Raw genomic sequence first — 22,882 nt, forward strand, 5'->3', positions numbered from 1 at the left:
ACAGAAAGAGCAGGTATCTTCATAAAAAAACAGCTTGGAGTTTATTTGTCTTATTTCATTCAAACATTTACAAAAACAAGTAAGGATCACTTCGGCTAGAGCAGGGGTCTGCAACCTGTGGCTCCGGAGCTGGAAGTGGCTCTTAGGACCTCCCAACTGCCCTTAATAACTTTGTCTTAAAATTCAAAAGATACAAAAAAAAAAAAATCATTTTGATAGAACAAATGCAGGTTATAGCAGTTTTTCTGCTTTTTCATAGAATTAACCATTTTGTAATTTTTTTTTCGAGAACCTTTGATACTGAAGGTAGGATAGAAAATTATCTGATCACTGACCCTAGATTTTAAAATTGGAATTGTGATTGCCCTTTTCCACTCGTGAAAAAATTGAGAAGTCAAATATGTTATTGATTCTACAAGAAGTCTGTTTTTTAAGATGTATCTAAACCAAAGTAACCCTTGTCTTTAGATTCCCTAAGCTGCCTAATAATTTTATTATAGTGCGCTCCATTTGTCCTCGGTAGTCAGAATGCTCGACCTCCAGGTCGGAAAATTGAACTGGAACGGCCCCTAAAGTCGGTATTACGAGTCGGAAACTGTGCAACAGGATGGTACCCAACTTCTTGTATTCATGATGGCTGCTACTCGCAGCAACATTGAGTAAAACCTCATACTTTGACTGTTTGTAGCAGCTCTCTGTGATTTATGTAACATTTAGTCAGTCGTACAGGTGCGACAGTTCAGTGTTCATCAGATGGGAAGTTTCAGCTCTGTTTATTTGCAAAAACTACCACCTAGAACAGTGTTATTATCATTGTTATTGTTTTAACAGCAGCGCAAACGTCCATTTTTTCCGACAAGGGAAAATAGAACGCGAAAAGGCGAAGATGATGTAATCTGTGAGTCGTTTGTCCTGACCTCCGAGGCAAAATGAACGCACCATTAGTCTCCATATGGTCTGTATCTTTCATTAAAAAGCATCCTGATTGATCTCTTAATGTGTTTTTATCTAATGAGCCGAAGCATACAGCCAAACTGGTTATAAAGTGGCTTAAGAATAACAAAGTCAATGTTCAGTAGTGGCCATCACAAAGCCCTGATGTCAGTCCTGTTGAAATTTTATGGGCAGAGCTGAAAAGGAATATGTTACTTATTCATCAATCCCAAACTTTCAAAGTTTCCAGATCATATAGCACTTGTGGATATGAAACTAGAAGGCATCACATCAGCTTTTCACATCATCATGCACATCTTGTTAAGCAACTGGATCAAAGACAAGTTCCTGCAAACCGGATTCGCCCTAACAAATGTGCGTCTTTGCAGCACCGGACATGTTCATCAAGATGTTGGAGGCAGACCTTTATTCCTGAATTGTTAGGTCTAAAAGGGAACTTTGAGATACTTAAAACTTACAACACCAAACCTACTGCGTATCATGTCTCGTATTCTCTAACATTTTTTTTTTTTTTTTTTGTCTGAAGACATTTTCTGTTTCTTTCCCATATATGTGAAACAGCCACCCGAGATAGAGAAATGTTACAACATAGACTAGAATATTACATTATTTACACATGATGCTGCTGTAAAATGAAAATTCAACCGTTTTTTTTTTGTGTTTTTTTTGGTCTGGCTAAGCTCCCAGTGTTTTAAGATCTTAACACCTGTGAGAGCAGCCAGGGACTGAAGGGAAGAATGCTCACAGTGAGATGTGAAGAGATAAAACTCACTCAGAGAACAAGGTCTGAAACCGGAGACGGATCTGGGAGATAGGACAACCTGACAAGTCAGCTACTTGTTGTAAAAGGTGGGATCTCAGTTTACCCGACCATTTTTACGTTTTGCATAGTTTTTAATCCAGGCTTGATCTCCATTTTATTTTATTTCCTTTTCTCACCAGCCTCTCGTCCATTCCTCACTGTAGAGTCATCTCCAAAGAAGGCATTCAGGTGACATTTGGCTATCCTTCAGTAAAATGTGGTGTACCGTATATATTCCCAAATAGCTGACCACTATACCAACACTTTTTAAGTGCTGTAAAGTTTACGTATGATTTAGCATTCAAAAGTCTTTAAGAAAGCAACTACACTGCAAAAACGGAACTAAAAATAAAAACCTTTCTGGAAATTGCTGTATTTGTCTTAGATTTGAGCACATAAATAAGATTATCTGCCAATGGAATGAGTATTTTCTACTCCTAAAATATGATAATTAGATAAACTACACTTGAAATAAGATAATGGAGATGGGTTGTTCCTATTTTAAGAGTAAAAACCTTATTCCATTGGCAAATAATCGTATTTACCTGCTCAAATCAAGGACAAATACACTAATTTCTTATTATTAGTTGTATTTTTGCAGTGTACTGCAGTGGTGTTTACCTGTTGGTCTGTGGGCCTTTGACCCCATTACCCACTTTATCTTTTAAATTAAAAGTCTACTTTGCTTTGCTTGTGCCAAACGCTGAACTATTGTGTTTCATCTTTCCACTGATGTGGACAACAAGACAAAATCCTGGCCCACTCAGACGTCTTTGGGATTCTCTACCCCATGAATCCACTCAGTTTATAGAAGCCAGCCTCTTAAATGTAAATGATGTGGCGTGTGTCTTAAGACTTCAGTTCACTAGATATTTTATTTTACTTTTAAGTAATATTTGAAGAACATAAAAACTGGTGTTGCTTCTTCTGGTTTCCTTTCCCGTCGTAGCACTGAAACTGCTTGTAAGATAGCCTGGCCAAAGTGGCTAAAGGAGGCAGTAGGCAAAAGATGGCCAATGTAGCAGGTGGTTTATGGTGGAAAAAATATTTACAAAAATCCAAAAAAAAAAAAAAAATAACTCAAAGGTTAACGTGGCACAACAGATCATAACTGAACGTAAAACAACCAAAATTAACGTCACGAGCACTCAGCTACACCGACCTGATTCTCTGCTCCCTCCCTGAACCTTAAATACTTAAATAAGCTTAAATACTTAAATAAGATTAAATACTTTATTACCAGGCTGACAAAATGGCCTCCAATGGACTCTTCCATCAACAGGCACCGCCAACATAGTTCCTACTTGAGCTCAACATGGTTTCCTTCAGTGGGCCTCAGCAACATTTCTTTGAGTATGGCCACAACAATGTAAGATTAAATCACACAGAATGACACCCCCCTCAAAGCCCAAATTTGACCAACTCAAAGTCAAGTAGCCATCCCTTCCCCCTCTTCACCTGGTACCTTCCTGTGACGTTAGATCCAACAGGAAGCCATAATTGCAGGAAGTGAGGCAACACTTCCCCCTGAAACACAGATAAGTAAGGTAAGTTCACCAAATAAAATGCACAAGTTAAACGATCAAACAATAAATACAGACTGGAACTGAATCGATTCAAACCAAGATGTTACAGTAAATAATCTGTAGAAATGCAAAACATAAACAAACCTGAGATAGTATACATTTGCAAACTATAGACTAAATACTAAAATATGGTTAAATGAAGCAAACAAGAATGTTACCAAAAATATATAAACTGTGGCAAATGGTGTTCTCACCCACTTTGTCACAGATGACCTCCTGATGGCAGCTGACTGGTTTATTATCCATACTCATCCTTCTTGATCTCAGTGCAGCCTTTGATACCATCTCCCATACTATTCTCCTTAAAAGATTATCCCTGATTGGCATCTGCCATTCCCCCTTAGACCGGTTTCTATTCTTACCTTACCTTACGGTCACATTCGGTCTGTCCAACTCAAGTCATTCAGTTCATGTCCCTCCTCTGTAACTTCTGGTGTACCTCAGGGGTCTGTCCTTGGACCTCTGCTCTTGGTCATATATCTTCTTCCCCTTGGCAATATTTTCCGTAAATTTAATGACACAGCTCAAACAATCTAGCAAGCCTAACCCTGCGCTTCCGCCATACTCCCTCACAATGTGTTTGTCTGAAATAAAATATTGTTTTACTACCAATCTCCTAAAATGAAACAGTGATAAAACAGAGCTCCTTCTTGTCAGAACTAAATCCATATTATCCAAGATACACAGTTTTTCTTTTTCCATCGACAACTCCACAGGTCTCCCCTCACCTCAGGTTAAGAGTCCGGGTGTCATCCGCGATAGATTTCCATCTTTCACGTCTCAAATCAAAAATATCACTTGGTCTGCATATTTCCATCTTACATCCTTCCCGTTCGCCTCACTCTGCCTCCATACTTGTTCACAGTCTTGTCACTTCCTGTACTGACTATTGCAACTCACTTCTGTTTGGTCTCCCATAAAAATCTCTCCATAAACTCCAACTGGTCCAGGACTCAGCTGCTTAAATCATGACAGGTACTCCTTCATTTCATCACATCACCCTGTTTTACTGCAACTTCATTGGCTCCTGGTCAAATTCAATTCAAAATTGTTCTGTTTACATTCAAGGTCATCCACAACCTCGCCCCTCCTTACTTATTTGATCTCCTTCATGTCAATCCATCTCTCTGTTCCCTTTTTTCGCCTCAGTGCCTTTGGGAGCAGAGCTTTCTTTTACTCTGCCCCCAAACTCTTGAGTTTTCTCCCATCGGATATCCGTAATATTGACACTCTATGCCTGTTCAAATCCAAACTCTAAACACACCTCAAGACTCCTTGTTCTCTGTGATTTTAACTTCTATTGTTCTATTTGTTTTATCTTCATTGGTAGAGACCTTTAGTGTTTTGAAAGGCGCTTCTAAATAAAATGTATTATTATTCAAATCTTTAAACTCTAATTTAATCTCCTTCATAACACTTTTATGGCTTAAAACTGGTTTTAAATCATGGTGGGAATATTTCTATTTTACACTAAATGGACATGTGCTCCAACTCAAAAACATTATTTATGAAAATATTCAAATCCTTCTGTTGGTAACACTTGAACTGAGAATATCACACCAAAAACAGAGGCATCTAGGTTAATAAAATAAAAAAATAAATAAAAAACTATTGATTGTGTTAAACCTAAAACAGGAGTTTACTTTGGTTAAGTCTCTGACAACAAAAAGTGTGTAAGAAAACATTACATTTTAGTAAAAACATGTCTAACAACATAACTTTAGTTAAAAAAAACTAAAACATTTAGCACTTCTGGCAATTTGTCTGGCATTAAACCTTTTGCACTTGGTAATGTGCAAATATTTAAGTGAACAGATTCCTTGGTGTTTGAAAGTACAAAAAGCAAATAAATGAACTTTTCATTCTATGAATTGCTTATACATTAGCCTGGGACCTATTATACAGTATCAAGGGAACTGGATGACCTAATTTCAGTCAGAGGTTATGTCCCGATCCATGTCAGTTCCCAAATGTTCTCCACTGAACCTCTCTTTCAAGAAGCTCCTAATGAAGCATGAGCCAACGTGCTCGAAAAGCTGTTTTGTTTAAATGTGGTGGTTTTTGGTTCAATATCAAAAGTCAGTGTTGCCTTCTCAGGTCATTTTTTTTTTTCAAAACTATCTTCATTGTACACAAACACTCTAGCTTACAACATGGTACATTACAAAGCAGATTTTGGGTTCTTGAGAGTCCTGAGATGATAAATTAAATTTAGAAAATACATGTGGTTGTGGATCTGCAGAAGGGTCAGGTCCTTGCTCTTAATATAATTAATGAAATAATCCATATCCTTTCAAAAATGTCTAGTTTATCTTTTAGAGTGTATATATATTTCTTCCAGTAGTAAGCATATATACAACTCTTTTAGCCATTTTGTAAAACTTGGTTTGCCCATTTCCTTCCACAAAATCCCTCTGCCTGTAAGATTCCTAAGTTTATTAAAATATAACAATTTCTTTCACAATTAAGACACTGATGATATATGCGTAAAATGTATCTGTTGGCACCTGATATAATTTTTCAATTGTAGATATTTCTAAAAAATATTTACGAAGGATACATTTAGAAACTACTTGTCCTTTACTAAACCATCTACCTCATCTGCTGCCTGTCATTGTTTAATCATTTGGTAAATTCGCCACCAGCCACAATAAAGCTTTTCTGTCTAAACTGACTTTAATAATCACCCATTGAGCCGTTTAAACCTAGATTCTTCAGCAGACTGCAGTGTTTTAACAGATATTCAGTATTATACTGTATAAACCTTAACACCATTGAAAAATGAGGATTCTTTCGGAGCGGGTTTCACAAGGATTCAGTGTTTATAAGCGACGACACATCTGTGTATTCGGCATATTTAATTCTAAGTTATATGAGAAAAACTCAAAACGTATGCAAGTCTTGCGTTTAATTAGGACACTATGAACCACACTACTGGAAGTGAAGTCTTTTATTAGCTTGACATTTTAAATTCAGGACGTCAACTGTTTCCTTTTGAAACTTCAAAATACAAAAACCTTGAAGTGCTCTTCTCATCTTCTTCAACCCGTTCATCTCAGATTTATTGCGATATACCATTTCTTCCTCGTATAAGAGCATCAAAGCTTTATTATAGACATGCAATGAAACAAGATGTGCGTAAGATGCTAAACAAGAGAGTACAAAACAACTCTGAATTCAGACGGTCATGCACTTTAGCTGCTCGCTGCTACAGCCACGGGGGAAATTATTGCTAAATTTCCCTTTTAGCTTTTTACTGGGGTGGTGCTGGTCTTGGGCCGTTTGGGTTCTGGAGGCTGGCACACTGGATCGGAGGGAGGAGACGGTCGCTCTGAAGAAACACAGAGAGGGATAAGCAACAAAAGGGTAAACTTTATAGTCCATTTCTGTACCATTTTCATTACGAGAAATAAGGATCTTTGCGAGAGGTGCCACAGCGGTGAAACAGCATACCGACCGCTCAGCGCCAAAACATGCAATCCAGTGGCAATTATTTTTCCACCAATAAACGTACATTAACCATAAAAACCCAGACGGGTTACAAAGTATTAGATTTTACTGAGGGGAAAACACTTAATAAGGCTGCTAAACGGAGAAAAAAAAAAAGATATACAATTGTGCTTTGTGCGTATTTGGGTGTATGGCGTGACAAGAAGTACAAGAACCGGGCTGAGGGAGTTGACGCTTACATGCCGGAGTTTGAAGGATCAATGCTGGCCTAGACGGAGAAGCTGAAAGAAACTGATGATCATCTTCAGATCCTCAGCTGGTACGAATCTTTTCATATTCTTGTTTCATATTCTTGTTTCATATTCTTGTTTTTTATATATATATATATATATATATATATATATATATATATATATATATATATATATATATATATATATATATATATATATATATATATATATATATATATATATATATATATATATATATATATATATATATAAAAATGAAGTCCTGCACTTGGGTTTCTTATGCAGTAAGAGACGATTGATTATATCTAATAATTTCATACTGCATAAGAAACTGTACAAGGATTATTATTAAGAAAATTAAATAAACTATTGTGGCCAGAAAAACCGTGGTTTTTGGTCTTTCCACCTTAATTAAAAGAGCAAATGTCTGTTCCTACTCAGTCTTACGCGCCCTAAACGTTGAGATTAGGCTCCTCATAAGAGTCGACCTCAGGAAACGGCTTTTCTGCAGGAAACATCTCACAAAAGAAAATCATCTCGGCAGAACACAATGTCCAGACTTTATGCTCTCTGCAACAGCTTGGAAACATTGTTTAAGGTCCTTAATAATGAAATCTGCTCATTTCAGACGGTCGCGTCGCCACAAACTGCTTCGTTGTGTTTTATTGTTGTATAAGTGTCCTGAAGTCTCTGCGCCGTTTCCACACAGGGCCTTAAACGTTTTTTTGCTGCAGCTGGCAGAAAACAGACAACTTTGTAGTTAAAAGTCGACCAAATAACTTAACGACAAGAAAAGAAAGATATTCAAGAGAGCATCACCAGAGGCCTTAAAGCTGCCGTTTCTGGGAGGGCAGAGCATCTTATTTAAATAACCATGTATAACCAAATTGCAAAACGAGCAGAAAAACTGACCGTGACATGTTGCTTTCTGCATGACAAACTATAATCAAAGTGAGTTTAAGTGAGTATTGACCTGGGTTAAATGGAAACACTCTGACCCGATGACTCTGATCAGAACGTGACATGGAAATGAAAAGTTGATCTGTACGTTCACACTGCAAAAAGGGAACTAAAAGTAAGTAACATATTTTTGAAATGAGTGTATTTTTCCTTGATTTGAGGAGCTAAATAAGACTATTTGCCAATGGAATGAGTGTTTTTACCCCTATAACAGGATAATTAGATATCCGGCACTTGAAATAAGATGGAGAGGAGTTGTTCCTATTTTAAGTGCAAACATCTTATTCCATTATAGTCTCATTTAGCCCTTCAAATCAAGGAAAAATACACTGATTTCAAGAAAATTTCACTTACTTTTAGTTCCCTTTTTGCAGTGAGGTGCTAGCAAGGCTCCTCCGGCTTTGCTTGAAGGTAATAAGGAGGGTGTGCAGATTTTAAAATGTGGCAGAAGCATCAGGAGAAAGCCCTGAATGTTGTTTCAGAAAACATAATTTCTCTCAAGATGTTATTAATTAAGACTCCTAAATGCAAAACTAGCAGAAAGGGGCAGAAACCAACCGTGTTTGGCCTTCTCTGTGGCCGAAGCGTTGCTGAAGAGTGAGCTGGCAGCTGGAGGCCGAGATCCCACCGGAGTCAAAGACACTCTCCTATAAACAAACAGGGAGACCAATAATGAAGTCCAGATCACACAGAAGAGCTTTGCTGCACAATAACACGGTTTCCATCCACGGTGTTAAAGCAGACAAACAGGATCGGTTACAGAGAAGCATGTGCAACAATCGTCTATCGCTGCGTTCAGACCAAACGCCTTTTGAGCGTCAAAAAGGTGTTCAACACCTCAAACTGGATGCCTGTGCGCATTAAAAGTCTCCCCAGTTTAGCCCCAATGCTCTGGTGGTGCGTCAGCTAAAGTGACTCCCGTTGGGGGACAGCTACCCTCTTTTCCTCTGCCACTCTTTGCCAAATTGCGGATGAAATCAAGAGAGCGGCTTGCCTTTATTTACTGAATAATATGATCTGTGCTGTGTCTGAATTCAGCAGATAATTCAGAGGCGTTTTGAGTTTCACCGCCTAAAGCAGGAGCAGCATGCAGGCGAGGGTCGCTTTCAGCGCCATCTAGGCTCACCCAGTTGGACAACTCGCTGACCGGCACTGGAGCCCGTATCTCCCACCAGGACACCAAGTCAAAGAGCCTCTGTCTCAGGTTAGTGGGCATCATTCAGGAGGCTGGGTGTTAACATTTATCAGCAATAAGAAGTAAAAATATTTTTCCTGTCAGAAAATGCCGCACTGCAACTCAAAACGAAGTCTGATTGGTTGACGCTCCAAACCGGCTGCAAAAAGATTTTACAACTCTTGCGTCGGAGACTCTAGAGGCGCTTAAAACGCGTAAAAGCCAAATTTGTGGCACAAAACGCGCAGAAAGCTTAAAAAAAAAAAAAAAAACACGCTGCAGGACCTGTCAAAGCCCCCAGAGGCGCGCCCACCAGACTTTGCATGTACACCTGATGCTCCTGATGCTCAAAGGGCGTTTGGTCTGAATCTGCATGAGTTGTGGTGTTATTGTCTCCATTGGGGGGGGGTCTGCTCATTAAAGGAAAAGATGCATGACAAAATGTAATGTTTGCTGTATTCCTCGTCTCTATGGAGACAGGATTTTCATAGCTCATGAGCCCCGCTGCTTCAGCCATCAGGCAGCAGCAGCGGCGTTTCCCGAAACCCATTTGAATAGTCCGAGTATTTCCATAAATTAACATCAGTAGCCACGTGGCACAGGACCAGGTGCACCTGCAGCTCTTTACCTGAATAAAACTTTCATTAAAATCGGTTACAAAAAAATTAAATAAAATAAATAAGTTAGCTGCACTAGATTCAAACGGCTGATTACTCGTTTCCTCCCTGAACCGACGACTGAAGCAGCAGAGACAAAAACTTTGCTCCTCTTAGTGACTTCCTCCTGAAAATCCATTTGTTTTCACAGGAATTTAACTCCAGCTTTCTTCCCCGAGTTTTACCCGTCAGCCTCAGATCTAAGTGTTCGTCCACAGGCCTGTCAGTGGTTTAAAAACCTTTACGGATTTCATCAGTAGGAGGAAGTCAGATTTTAAAGCTGTTCTGACACCAGTTTGGCTTGAATATTATCAATGATCATTTTAATAAATAAAAATAACTAATTTCAGAGCCCTCTTATTTATTGGCCTCCTTTCTAATCATCTCTAAAAATACTTAAAATACAATAATATTTCATTGCAGCAGAAAGATTCAGCCTTTAATATAAGCACAGTTACTCAGTGGTTTATTCTTAAATAATATGTAGTTTGTTTTCACCCCTAACAATTCCAACATTTAATGCAACTTATATTAACTTTCTTAAGCGGATCAGAGTCTAGCAGGAACAATCAATTAGTAATCCATCCATCCATCACCCAGGAGCATCTAGAGGTCGAACATAGATGCCCTAGGTTGGCCAAAAGGTTTGATTTTTTTTTTTTTTTTGATGATGATGATGTTGATGATGATGATGCTACTTTTGTTTATTTTAATGGGTTTTCACACATCTTTACTGGGGGTGCCCAGTAGCGTGGAGGATGCTGCATCCTGTCCGACCTCCACGACAGACTGAAACCACAAAGCACTGCAAACTCTGCTGAATTTTTTTAAAGGAAGAGCCGGCATGTGTTAAGGAGTCATGTTTGAAAGCTCACGTAATGATGCATCACTGCTCGCTTTCATTTAGCCTTCTATAAGAGGAAATCAGTTTAGTTTGATCATTTTTTGGAAATTATGCATCTCTAATTAAATTATTTATGTCGGTAATGAACCTATACATTTATAGGCAATCAAAATATATTAATATTTATATTTTAGTGTCACGTCGTGGGGTAGCCCACGCTGTACACGCTCATAAATACTCCACCACAGATATCAAGCTAAAGTAAAAGCTACACGGGTCTCGTTTTCTGCTCCAACATGTACCTTGGGGTGGGTCCTTTCGGCGTGGCCGGACCTTTGGGGGTTGTGGACCCGGCCGTGTTGAGGACTTTGGATGTGGAGGGGGTGAGGGGTGCAGCGCGGGGCTGGTTTTTGGAGGAGCTGGTGGGGGTGAGGGGGGTAACGAGGGGCTGGGCCGGTAAGGGCGAGCTCTGGCTTCCTCCAGACGACGGGGTCTGACTCGTCGAAGGAGCGGAGGCTTTAGGGGTGGCGGGCTTCCCCCAGCCCTCCAGGGTGCTGAGGGTGATCCTGCGAGGCTGAGGTGTAGATTTGGTTTTCGGGGTGTGCTTCTTTTCGTCCGGTGGGGTGGGGCAGGGAGAGTCTTTAGTCCCGCCGCCGGGCTGGGAGGTGGGGTTCTGGACCGAGCTCGACGACTGGGAAACCGGAGAGGAGTTTTTGCCTCCCGACGACTTCTTCCCCTTTTTCTCGACGCCGCTGTTCGGGACAAAGACCTCCAGGGTGGGAGGCTCTTTCAGCGGCGTACCCAGCTCCCCGGGAGAGAAGGACAGGAAGGAGCAGTAGCCGTCTGTTGATGACACGGCCAGGAAGGAGCCATCACTGGACCTAAACAGGAAATGGTACAGACGAGTCGGAGGAATGAAACACATGAGAGACCTCTAAAGTCAGCAGCTTTACAGTCCCCACATGTACACTGGAGGAGATTTAGTGGTTAATATAGTTTTTTTATTCTTTATTTTTTTATTCTTTACCCAAAAGCATGCATTTGTTGCTTATAAAAAAAGATAAACCAGGAAACCTTATGGTCGTGGTTTTAACCATTAAAATTGTACTTTTACATGCATAATATCTGACATGTCCAATTGAAATCACTTCTAACACTATAATAAGAAAAACAGCTTTTGTTTCACTTGCGTATTACAGCCTTTGACTTTTTTTATCTTTTAAAGTCACTTTATTTATTTATAAATCACACTCGCCATCACACACACACGACACTTCCCACTGAGACACAGTCAACCTTTTCCCTACAATATATATAACTTAAATGCAGAAGTTCACTAAAACGTTAGGACTTTGATTTCTACCGTGGTTGGGATTTTATATGAGAACTACAAAAGAGAGACTTATGAAGGAAAAAGGATGGATGGAGTGATCACAAGACTAAAAGATAGGCAGACCGTGGTGGGGTGAGTGGCGCTAATCCGCAAACACTGCAAAAACGGATCTAAAAATAAGAAATCATTTCTTAAAATTTGTGTCTTTGTCCTAGATTTGAGCAGGTACATAAGATTATCTGCCAATGGAATGAGCATTTTGACCCCTAAAATAAGATAATTAGATGTACTGCACTTGAAATAAGATGATAGAGATGAATTGTTCTTATTTCAAGTGCAAAAATCTTATTCCATTGGCAGATCATCTTATTTACCTGCTCAAATCAAAGACAGATACACTTATTTTAAGAAAATATTACTTATTTTTAGTTCCGTTTTTGCAGTGAACAGATAATTGTGGCACTAACCTTTCTCGCATTATCGTTCTCGCCAAGTTTAGTAACTGTGGACCGGTTAGCTTCCACTACAGAGTCCTCGCCCTGATTTGTTTTCAGCGTAACGGGGGACGGTTGGTGGGGGGTGCTGGTCTGTCGTTTCGCTGCTTCTCTGGATGAATTCACGCAGCGGAGCGTTCGTAAAGCTAATAACAGCTAGCGTTAGCTTACGCTGTCTAGGAGGTTTTGACTTAGCCGATACACGTTCAAGAGCTTTACTGACCTTTCTATGTTGCTCTCAAACCACCGTGTGTTAAAAATGAGGGCAACGTTCTAATTTCATCGTAATATTGTCAACTTTTAATGTAACGGGGCCCTTAAGCTGAAAGGCGCTGGCCAGAAACCCGCACTATATTGGGTTCAAGTACTTGTACTACGCTAACAACGATCACAAGAAGACAATCATAATATAATATGATTGATTTGACTTTGTAAAGCGCCTCGAGATGACGTTTCATGAATTGGCACTGTATTAATAAAATTTTATTGAATTCATCCGCCGTTTACGTCACTATCCTGGCTCTCACTACACATCCACACAGACCTCTCTGCAGCAGAAGCAGTCACTGTTCCATAAAAGACTAGTTAATAAGCTGTGCTGCTTCCTTCTTACCTTTCTTTGTCGTGTCACGATGTGGTCTTAATATTGTCGGCGACCATTGCTCAACTGCTTCATATAAACACGGAAATGCCGGTGTTACGTCAATCTGCATTTCCCCATCAAGGATGGGGAAATGCAGCTCCGCATTGCACATATTCCAGGCGGTGCTAGCTATCTATCTATCTATCTATCTATCTATCTATCTATCTATCTATCTATCTATCTATCTATCTATCTATCTATCTATCTATCATGTGAGGGGAAAAATCTGCTTGCCTGATTGCGTGCAATGTGAAGCATCTTTAAAGATGCAGAAAGAGTGCGTGAAAGCCACTGCAACAACAGACTAAACTAAAAATAAGTTAACAATTTTCTTAAAATGGGTGTATTTGTACTTTATTTGAGGAGGTAAATAAGATAATCTGCCAATGGAATACGATTTTTGCACTTAAAATAGGAAGAACTTATCTCCATCAACTTATTTCAAGTGCAATATATCTAATTATCTTATTTTAGGGATAAAATTACTCTTTCCATTGGCAGATAATTTTATTTACCTGCTCAAATCAAGGACAAACACTAATTTTAAAGAAAATTGTACTTATTTTTAGTTCTGTTTTTGCAGTAAGCACACTCTTACTGCTTCTTTGTGTGTCTGAGTACGTCCAAAGGAACCGTACGTGTCTGAACTGGAAACATCTCTAAGGGGTTTAGGAGGAAAACGGTCAAATACCGAGTTCTCACTGTGGGATAATTAAAAGAAGAACCTATTTTATATCCCATCTTCTCCGTATGAAAGAAACATGAGGTTCCTGCGACAGTCAGCCGAGTCGGGACGTTTGCCGTCTGACAAAACCAGCCGAGACCCTCTGCTCACACACCAGCAGACCGAGGAGCCCTACGAAGAATACCCCCGACTCGGGCCAGGCAGAGAGGTTTGAGGTTTACCATGTGAGGTCGCTGAGTGTGTGGTAGTGGATATTGGACACCAGGCCAAAGGGGAGGCTCTGCTGGGTGTCGTATAGGAAGATGGAGTCCTCTGAGGCCACCGCAAACACCATACGGTACGGAAGCTGGAAAAGATTGGGGAGAACCTCTGGAGAACCATCTGGGAGGAAGAAATGAGAACAAACACGCAGAGGAAGAATGAACATTAGAGCCACAAACAAATTAAACAGAAAGCCCTCCGTAATTAATGATTCTTGGGCCTTGCCTTCTCCCTTTTTGGTCCTGAGTTCAAAGTAGACGGGGCAGCAGCGCACAGCCAGAGTGGCTTTAGTCGGACAGGGCAAGTGGGCGATGGGCCTAAACGGATAAGAAGAGACGTTTGTATCACTTGTGAGACATTTACTAGTAAGAAATTAAACAACACTCAAAGCATGCTTTACCTTTTGAGGCTTTTCCTGGAGAAGATGTACGTGGTATTGATGATGTTTTCTCCCACCTCGACACATCCAGCTGTGATTCCAAGTGACAACAGAAAAGGGGACAGAGCTTAGCTACGCGTGGCTTTCTAATCTGCAAGTGTGTGAAAAGTGTGCCATGCACATGTGAATATACGGCCCCATTTACTCTGATACATCTTAGAGACATTTTTAAAGTGTTTAGTTAGTGAAGGGAGCCTGCCTATGAGTGTGTAACTTATTCTCATTATACAAGTAGCTGTTCTGCAAAGGCGGTTTGTTAAGGAACATTAAAGAACAAGCAGGATCGTGAAGACCAAGGAGCACAACAGAGAGGTCCGGGATAAAGTTGTGGAGAAGTTGAAAGCATAATATCCCAAGCTTTGAACTTTTCAGATGCTTTTCAATCCATCATCTAAAAAAATAAAATGGAAAGAGAGACAAAACAGCAGATGTACCAAGCCTAAACTGACAGCCCCAGGCAAGGAGCGCAGCAGACAACAGACCAAGGGTGACTCTGGAGGAGCTGTGGAGAGCCACAGCTCGGGTAGGAGGATGTGTCACCATGACAATTAGTGAGGTACACGCAGAATTTGTATGATTATTGCTCCGTTTCTCTCGCTCCACTCATCAAAAGGAGTCAGTTGAGGTGGTTTGGGGAACTGATCAAGTGACCCCAGGTCCCTTAAAGGGAAGTCCGGTCAATAAGGAAAAATCAGGGGATCATTAGCCAGGTCCCTTAAAATGAGGAGGATGTCTGGGTCTCCCTCCTGGACCTGCCACCCCCACAACCCGATCTCAGATGAACGGAAAACGATGGGTGGGTGGATTAGTAAAAAAAAAATTCATAAATAAAAGAAATTCAGAAACAGTCAATAGTTGTTTTGCTGCGTCATGCTGTTGAGCAATAAAACGCTGTGTCACCAAGAAGAAGCCGGGTCATGCAGCGGCCTAACCAGTATTCAGACCTCACACTGTGTGGAAATATGTGGGTGGAGCCTAAACTCAGAGTTGCTAAGAAATTTTTAACATTCATAACGTTTCTCTAAATAGGAGTGGACAGAAAAAAAAAACTTGCCAGACAACTTTTTGGTGAAGATTCTCAGTCACCGAGGTCATGATCAATCCAAAAAAAAAAAGGTTAAAAAATATAACTGGACTTCTATTGTGAAGCTGAATGGGAAGCAAAAATGTCTCCAGCTTCAGAATAGAAGTCCAGGTGTTACGTTTTTTTTTTACTTTTTTTAAACAACTTGCACTGAAAACTAAAACAGGGCTACTGAAGGTTTCTATTACAGACGCTGGTATAAGTTTTATTTAAAGATCAATATTATTATATATTATATTATTCAATCCCTCACAGTAAATAGCATCAGCAGTGTAAAAACGGTGCTTGGTGCACGCAGCAGGCGTACCTGGAGCAAGAAGGAACGACCCATCTGGAGTAAATGAAAGACGGCGGAAGAAGGACCTCATGCTGTCGTCGTGAAACATTCGGTACTGCTTCACCTGCAAGGTTACAAAAATTCATTTGAAGAAAGTTTCATTTTATACGCATCATCTGTTTTATCTTCAAACATTTTCTAAGGTTTAGCCTCATTTAAAAAAAAAAAAACACATCAAAACATCTTTCCTAAATTTGTGCATTCACGAACATGAGAATCCATGTTGTCCCGCTCCCGCCTCAATCGCTCGAGACCGAACCAAAATACGGTTTGGGCCAATCGCGCAGCAGTATTATGGTTTAAGGCGGGACATACAGCTGTGACGAAAGCGAGAGCCGCAGCTGAACCAAAATAAACACAGGATGACTAAAGTTGTTGTGGTTTCTCATGGCGCCTGCTGCTTACATTTTCATTTGATGCCGTGATTGGCTAAAATTAAAACTATGGTAGGCGGGCACTAGGTGTTGCTTCGCCCAATCAGCTCGTTGAGTTCACTGCATGTCCATCCTTTCCCTGAAAGGATTCGATGGGAGCAGATCCAGTGTGATGATATGGAGAATGGAGAGTGCTGCACATTTTCAACCTGGCTGGCCAGGTTACAACTCTCAATCAACCACTACTGAATTATTGACACTATAAAGGTAAAAGTAATATCTAGTTTTCTTTTTGCATTATTTTATGAAGCTCGGCAGTATTGCTTGTTGCACAAACCTTAAAACAGCAACATGCTGAGGTTGGCTTCTGACCCCTCAGAGCTGTAAAAGGCCCAGATTTATTAACATTTTCTCTAGAGATTTGACAAATCCTCTCTTAGGTTTGTCTGGACCAAATTACCAGACACCAAATAGATCTACTTTAATGCACACTGCAAAAACGGAACTAAAAATAAGTTACATTTTCTTGAAATGAGTGTATTTGTCCTTGATTTAAGCAGGTAAATAAGATGATTTGCCAATGGAATGGGATTTTTCCACTTAAAATAGGAACAACTCATCTCCATAGTCTTATTTTTTTGAGGGCAGAATATCTAAATATCTTATTTTAGGGGTCGAAATACTCATTCCATTGGCAGATAATCTTATTTACCTGCTCTAATCAAGGACAAATACACCAATTTCAAGAAAATTTAACTTATTTTTAGTTCCATTTTTGCAGTGCACATTTTCTTTGTAAAGTTAAAATATCAGGAGTTGCAGAGTTTTATTATAGAAAAACCAAGGCATAGCTTTGAAGCTATGGGGAATGGATTTCATACCCTGGAGTTTGACAAACATTCAATTTCAGATGAAGAAATTCAAAGAATTTAAATCAAATATAAATTAACGGAAGAAGAATTTCTTCATTTAAATGTTAAAGAAAATAAACTATTATTATTATTATCTTTTAGCTAACAGAAGAAGGATTAGTCAGGAAACAAACATTTTTTCCAGACTAAACTTCCAGTTTTTCCACGCCTGGAAACGCTAAAAGCGAATCCCATATTTTTCCTCAGACTGTGAAGCAGGCCGTTGATATTTATACTAGGGCTGGGCAACGATTAAAATATTTAATCGCGATTAATCGCCCTGATTAATCGCGATTAATCGCATTGTATTTACAAACTCCAAGAATGAATTCAAAAGTAGTGTAAAGAGCACTTTTATTTTAATGTTCTGCTGCCATATGAACAAAAGTGTTGTAACATTTGTAGCACTTGTTTTATACTGGATATTTTCAACCCATCTATTGAATTTAGTGCACTAGTTGATCTTTTCTTCATAAGAGAACAGCAAGCACTGCAGCCAAAATATGGCCTTTTTTGACCTGCTGTATATTAGCCAGTCCCTAAGCTTGATGTATCATGAAACTGTTGACCTTTTGGGTTTTGTGTTTTTTATTTTATTATTACAATTAAATAATAATAATAATAATAATAATAATAATAATGTTATGTTCAGTGTTTTTTCGCTAATCCACCTCTTATATATTTCAATCCTTATGTAATTTTGTCTGTGTTGTGTGCACCTGCCTGTTGCTTTAATCCTATAAATTTCCCCGTCGTGGGATAAAAAAAGGATTAGCTAATGTTATCTTATCTTAAATAACACTTTTTAATATATGTACTGGGTTCTTTCAAGGTCTTAATTACATGTTATGTGTGGGCTCCAGTAACATCCATCCATCCATCCATCCATCCACTGATCTACCTGGATGTTCCATGGAGGACTGAAACGCCTCAGTCAGAGACATCAGTCTGTGGGTCTGTCGGGGCAGTGAGAGAAGTTTCGTCTCCTCTCTCCGTTTCTGGGGCTCGACGTTTTCATGTTTTTTCACGTGCTTAGATAAATTTGTTGTGTTTCCACTAAAATGAACCGGCCTTTTACAAAACATACAGCTTGATTTCATTTACGGTATTAAAATAAAGCCAAACGGTGCTACTTCCTCTGTTCATGTTTTTTCGCTGCTGCGGTCTCTCTCAGTTGTTTCTTTGCTAAGTTTGTGTGAGACCTAAGTGGGCGGGCCAGGCTAAGCCTGCGTGCTGATTGGCTGGCGCCGCTGAGCCATGTACGAGAGGGGAGGGGGAGCGGGAGAGTGCTGCTGCAGTCAGCGCGCTGCAGTCAGCGCGCCTGCTGACTGACACTGACTGAAAGCATGTGAGCAACATGCGTTAATGCGCGATAAAATAAATATCGCCGTTAATAGTCTAATGAATTAACGCGGAATTAACGCGTTAACTTGCCCAGCCCTAATTTATACATATAAAAGTTGGATTATTTACGATAAAAAGGACATAACTGGGGCCAAAAACTAATATTGGAGTGGAAAAATTTACATTTAGTGAACTGCGACGAGGGGGGGTTGTAAATCAGAAGCTGCGTTTTCACAAACCTCTCCATCTGCAAGAGGTGCGGAGCTCATTTTGCTGACACAGAAGGCCTTCTTCTTGGTGTGAGTGCTGTACACACGCATCACTCTGACGCACAAACAGGACAGAATAATCCGTTATTCTATCAGCATCATACTGGTTATAAGCGTTTAATGCAGCCTTGAGAATAGGTCGTCCTGTCCTACCGGTCACAGCTGAGGGTGGCAACGTATTGCCCCTGAGGGTCCCAGGTCACCCCCTGAACGTAGCTCTTGTGGTCGTTCAAGATACACAACTTCTGCCCTGAACACAAAAGCGGGATAAATGATCAACGAGCGTCAACCAAGAGGTTAATTTAAATGGACCCAACGCCCCTGGGCCGAGGCTGTGAACCTTTGTTGATGTCCCACATGATGGCCGTGTTGTCAACGGATCCGGAGATCATGAAGTTTCCGTCTCGAGTCCAGCAGATGTCGTACACGTCCTCGATGTGTCCTCTGGGGACAGAGCAGGGGACAGAGAAACGCTTTAGATTCCAGGGCAGATGTGGTGATCAAAACACAGCTTAAAATCAAACTCAACATCCTAAGATTAACGCTAATGGATCTAAAATATAAAAATTCAGGCAAAGACACGTTAAAACATGTCATTAAGGTCAGAAATAAAAGGCTAAAACCAATAATCAAATCTAGAGCCAGGTTTCCTCTCAATTATACGATTATTATAAAGTCCCATTAGCAAGAATATTTACATTAGGTCTGGATGAAACAGGGCGGGATTATGATGCCTGGAGACTTTACGTCTTGCCTCAGACTTGAAATCATTGTTCAAGATCAAAGTGACAAATAATTCAATAAGCTGCAGCATTAATTAACTCTTTGACCCAATGATGTTTCTCCTGCAGCAGAAATGTGTTCGGTTTAGTTCGGGCTTGGTTGCAAGATGGGAAACTCTTCTACCTAAGCCACCGCCGGGGATAAATAATCGCATCGCAGATATCAATAGAAATCCTTTGGAAAACCATGCGCTTCCTAATACAGTTCTGTTGTTGTGTACCTGAGAGTTTTGACCACAGACCAGCTCTCTTTGTTGAGCTGAGAATCTTCTTCGTCCTGAAACATGGCCGCCTGCTCGGGCTCTTTAGAGTCGTTCAGCTTCCATAAGAGAATAGCTGCATCTGTGTGTTTTAAAAAAAAAAAAAAAAAAACATAAAACACAGACATGAATCTACTTTAAATGTGAAATGTTGATGAAACAAAACCAGTGATTTAAAAATAAATAAATAAATCAAAATAAAGACAAGCATGTCTTACCATCTCCCCCTGAAGCGAGCAGCTCTCCGTTAGGGCTGAAGCGGACCACGTTGACAGCCTTGGTGTGTCTGACCAGGTTGGACAAAAACTCCACCACAGCCTTCCCGTCTGGACCTTGCTCCACCCGCCACAGCTGCACAAAAAAAAAAAAAAAGGAGGGACACAAACGCCACGGATCAGACAGCAGCTTAACTGCAGGTTAGTCCTAAACGTTCCCAGCTTCCCACTTTGAAAGCTGACGCGATGCAGCAATGTTATTAGGATTTATAGCATGGGAGCGGCGAGGTGGACACTCCTGGAGACGCGCCATCGCTCTGGCTTTTCAAGGACGGAACGAAGGAAGGATATTAGGAAGGGAGGAAACAAGGAGGAAAAGGAGGACAATTACAAATATGTTTTAGAAACCCTGTTTTGGTTTTCCTGGCTTACATTGGACCTGGTAATGGGGATCTTTGACGGCACACTTTATCCGACCATTCCTGTTGTGGGAGCGGCTGCATCTCTGGCTCCAACCTCTGGATTTGTAGTGACTCAGCAACACTGTTTTTTTTATTTATTTATTTGCTGTTGTGAAGTTTTGTAAAGGAAGCATAGACTAGCCTTTCCTTTATCCCGATTTTCACCTCGATTTTCCCTTCCGAGAGGCTTATCGGCGTGTCTCTAAAAATAATCTTAAGAGATTATCCTCCTGTGTAGGAGAGATCGGGTCCGCTCGGTGGAACGTCGGGATCACTCCGACCTCAAATCGGGATATTCAACATGTTGGATTGCCCCGATATCCTACCATGTGTCGTGTTCCCCGAAGACAAATGAGCACGCAGCCTGTTGAATGTGGCGTTAGCCAATCAGAAAGCGAAGTGAGGGATTCCCTGAGAGTAAAAAAAAAAAAAAAAAACCCAAAGCTCGCCTCCATTTCACAGTGCAGCGAGTGTAGAGCCCCCTGGTCGATCATGATTATGTACTCTGAACTCATGTTTATGAGTGAATTTCTCCATTGTGAGATCAATAAAGACTATCTTATCTTATCTCTTATCTTATGTTTGATCTTCATAGGATTCACCAGATTTCCCGTCTGACATCTGAATGATCTTCAGTGAAATCTGTCCGTGTGTTGCGCTCGCCGTCTGACCGGACACCACACGCTGTACGAGCAAACCTGTTTTAGCTAGGTGTCTGGTGTCTCTTTGACTTAGAAAATTTTAAATCATGCCGTGTGAACCAGCCTTTGACAGAAGTTATTATAGTTCTTTAAAAAAAAAAATCCACTTCTATGTGCAACAGGAAGTAAAAGTAGCATTAACACTGTCTCCATGCTTAACAGAAGCACGATATGGGCATCATTTAAGACAATTTTTTTCTGCTCTGTTGAATAAAATCGTCGATTACTGCTTTGAGGGTTTGACTCATTTGGTGTCCAACCTTTTCCACTGGACTGAAGGTTGTTTTTTTGTTTTTTTTCTGGTGGGGGGTGCAGATGTTTGCTCTCCACTCACTCTGACTGTGGTGTCCACCCCAGCCGTGGCCAGCCGATGAATGTGTCCCTCCTGGCTGGGCTGGAAGTCCAGACTGTACACCGGCTCCTTGTTGTGCCAGGCGATCTCACAAGTCACCACCTTCATGGTTTCCCCCCTTCAGAGAGAGAGAAAAAAATCGTTCATAGCGTCCTGCAGGACAGTTTAAATGAGTTTGGGTCGTGTGCAAATAATGAAAGCGACCCTGATTAATAACCAACACCAGAAACCAGCCGAGAGCTACTGCTAGCTCTTGCTGCTAGCACCTGAACTGAGCGGGTTATTCAGACTCGCTGGTTTCCACACAAAAGCCCAGACGCCAACTACACGAATGTGCTTCTCGGAAAGATACCGGAAGCTCACAGGTATATTATGGCACAGATATATATCCGAGTTTTTATCGCTAGCGAATATTGTTGAGATTGATATGAACGAAGTTTGCGTGCTTTACCTCCTCTGTCGTTCAGCAGCAGAAAAGGTATTGACAATTTTCCCGCGTACGTTCCACTCAAAACTTCCGGGCAATGAGGGCGCATTGATTGGACGACAGCGCGGAAGGGGCGGAGTTAGTTCGCAGTGTTTGACAATGGGTGTGTTCCTCAGCAGTGAGCCGGCGGGTAACCCGGGTGAGGGTGGAGACTAAGAGCGAAGGTGGATTTTTTTTTTCCCTCATAGCGAATCGAAATTCGAGAGCAATTCATTTTTCCCGTTTTTTTTTTTTTTTTAAAGAAATCAAGGACCTCCTCTTAGGATCTGTGTAAATCATATCATAAACTGTAAAAAGAAAAAAAAAAGTAATAATAAAAATATCAAATGTACCTTCCTTAGATCCTGAGACTTACTGACTTAATTTTATATTTAATGCATTATGTCTTTTAATCTAAGTAGCTAAACAATGTAACCATTTTACATTCTTCGCTCATACCATGCCAGCCCCCGAAGCGCAGCTCCAGTGAGAAAAAAAACATTTTTTTAGATGATTTGTAAATAAAAATGCATAATGACCAAAAACAACAATTTCAGTAAATACTTTTAGTATGCTTCATGTACAATGTCGCACCGAAATGTTTACTCCTGCTTTGTGGGATCTTCGTGTAATTTTGGGTTGTTGAAGTTGAGCAAATCCGATTGTATAACTTATTTTTATTAATTTTCCTACGGAAGCGTATTGCATCACTTAGAAAAATACAAATTAAAACCAAATTGATTGTTAGTCTCGCACATTAAATATTAGCCCGATTTTGATTCACATTATAT

At 40.3% G+C, this 22,882-nt stretch overlaps 1 protein-coding gene across 2 annotated transcripts; it reads right to left on the bottom strand.

Moving 5' to 3' along the window:
- Positions 1 to 6,277: 6,277 nt before the first annotated feature.
- On the bottom strand, positions 6,278 to 22,159 carry chaf1b (chromatin assembly factor 1, subunit B). Of its 2 annotated transcripts, none has more exons than XM_012879968.3 (14): positions 22,077 to 22,159; positions 21,608 to 21,743; positions 20,115 to 20,247; positions 19,858 to 19,978; positions 19,195 to 19,298; positions 19,008 to 19,104; positions 18,825 to 18,909; positions 15,927 to 16,020; positions 14,497 to 14,566; positions 14,322 to 14,413; positions 14,057 to 14,216; positions 10,983 to 11,561; positions 8,565 to 8,653; positions 6,278 to 6,673 (listed from the first exon to the last, which is right to left on the bottom strand). In XM_012879968.3, exons 2-14 carry the CDS (start codon positions 21,731 to 21,733, stop codon positions 6,588 to 6,590), a joined length of 1,836 nt encoding a protein of 611 aa, XP_012735422.2. In that variant the 5' UTR covers positions 21,734 to 21,743; positions 22,077 to 22,159; the 3' UTR covers positions 6,278 to 6,587. The 2 variants fall into 2 exon arrangements, with proteins under 2 accessions (XP_012735422.2, XP_012735423.2); XM_012879969.3 differs by lacking the exon at positions 22,077 to 22,159 and adding an exon at positions 21,892 to 22,000.
- Positions 22,160 to 22,882: the final 723 nt, after the last annotated feature.

This window comes from Fundulus heteroclitus, chromosome 7, assembly GCF_011125445.2.
Source record: "Fundulus heteroclitus isolate FHET01 chromosome 7, MU-UCD_Fhet_4.1, whole genome shotgun sequence".
NCBI lineage: Eukaryota > Metazoa > Chordata > Actinopteri > Cyprinodontiformes > Fundulidae > Fundulus > Fundulus heteroclitus.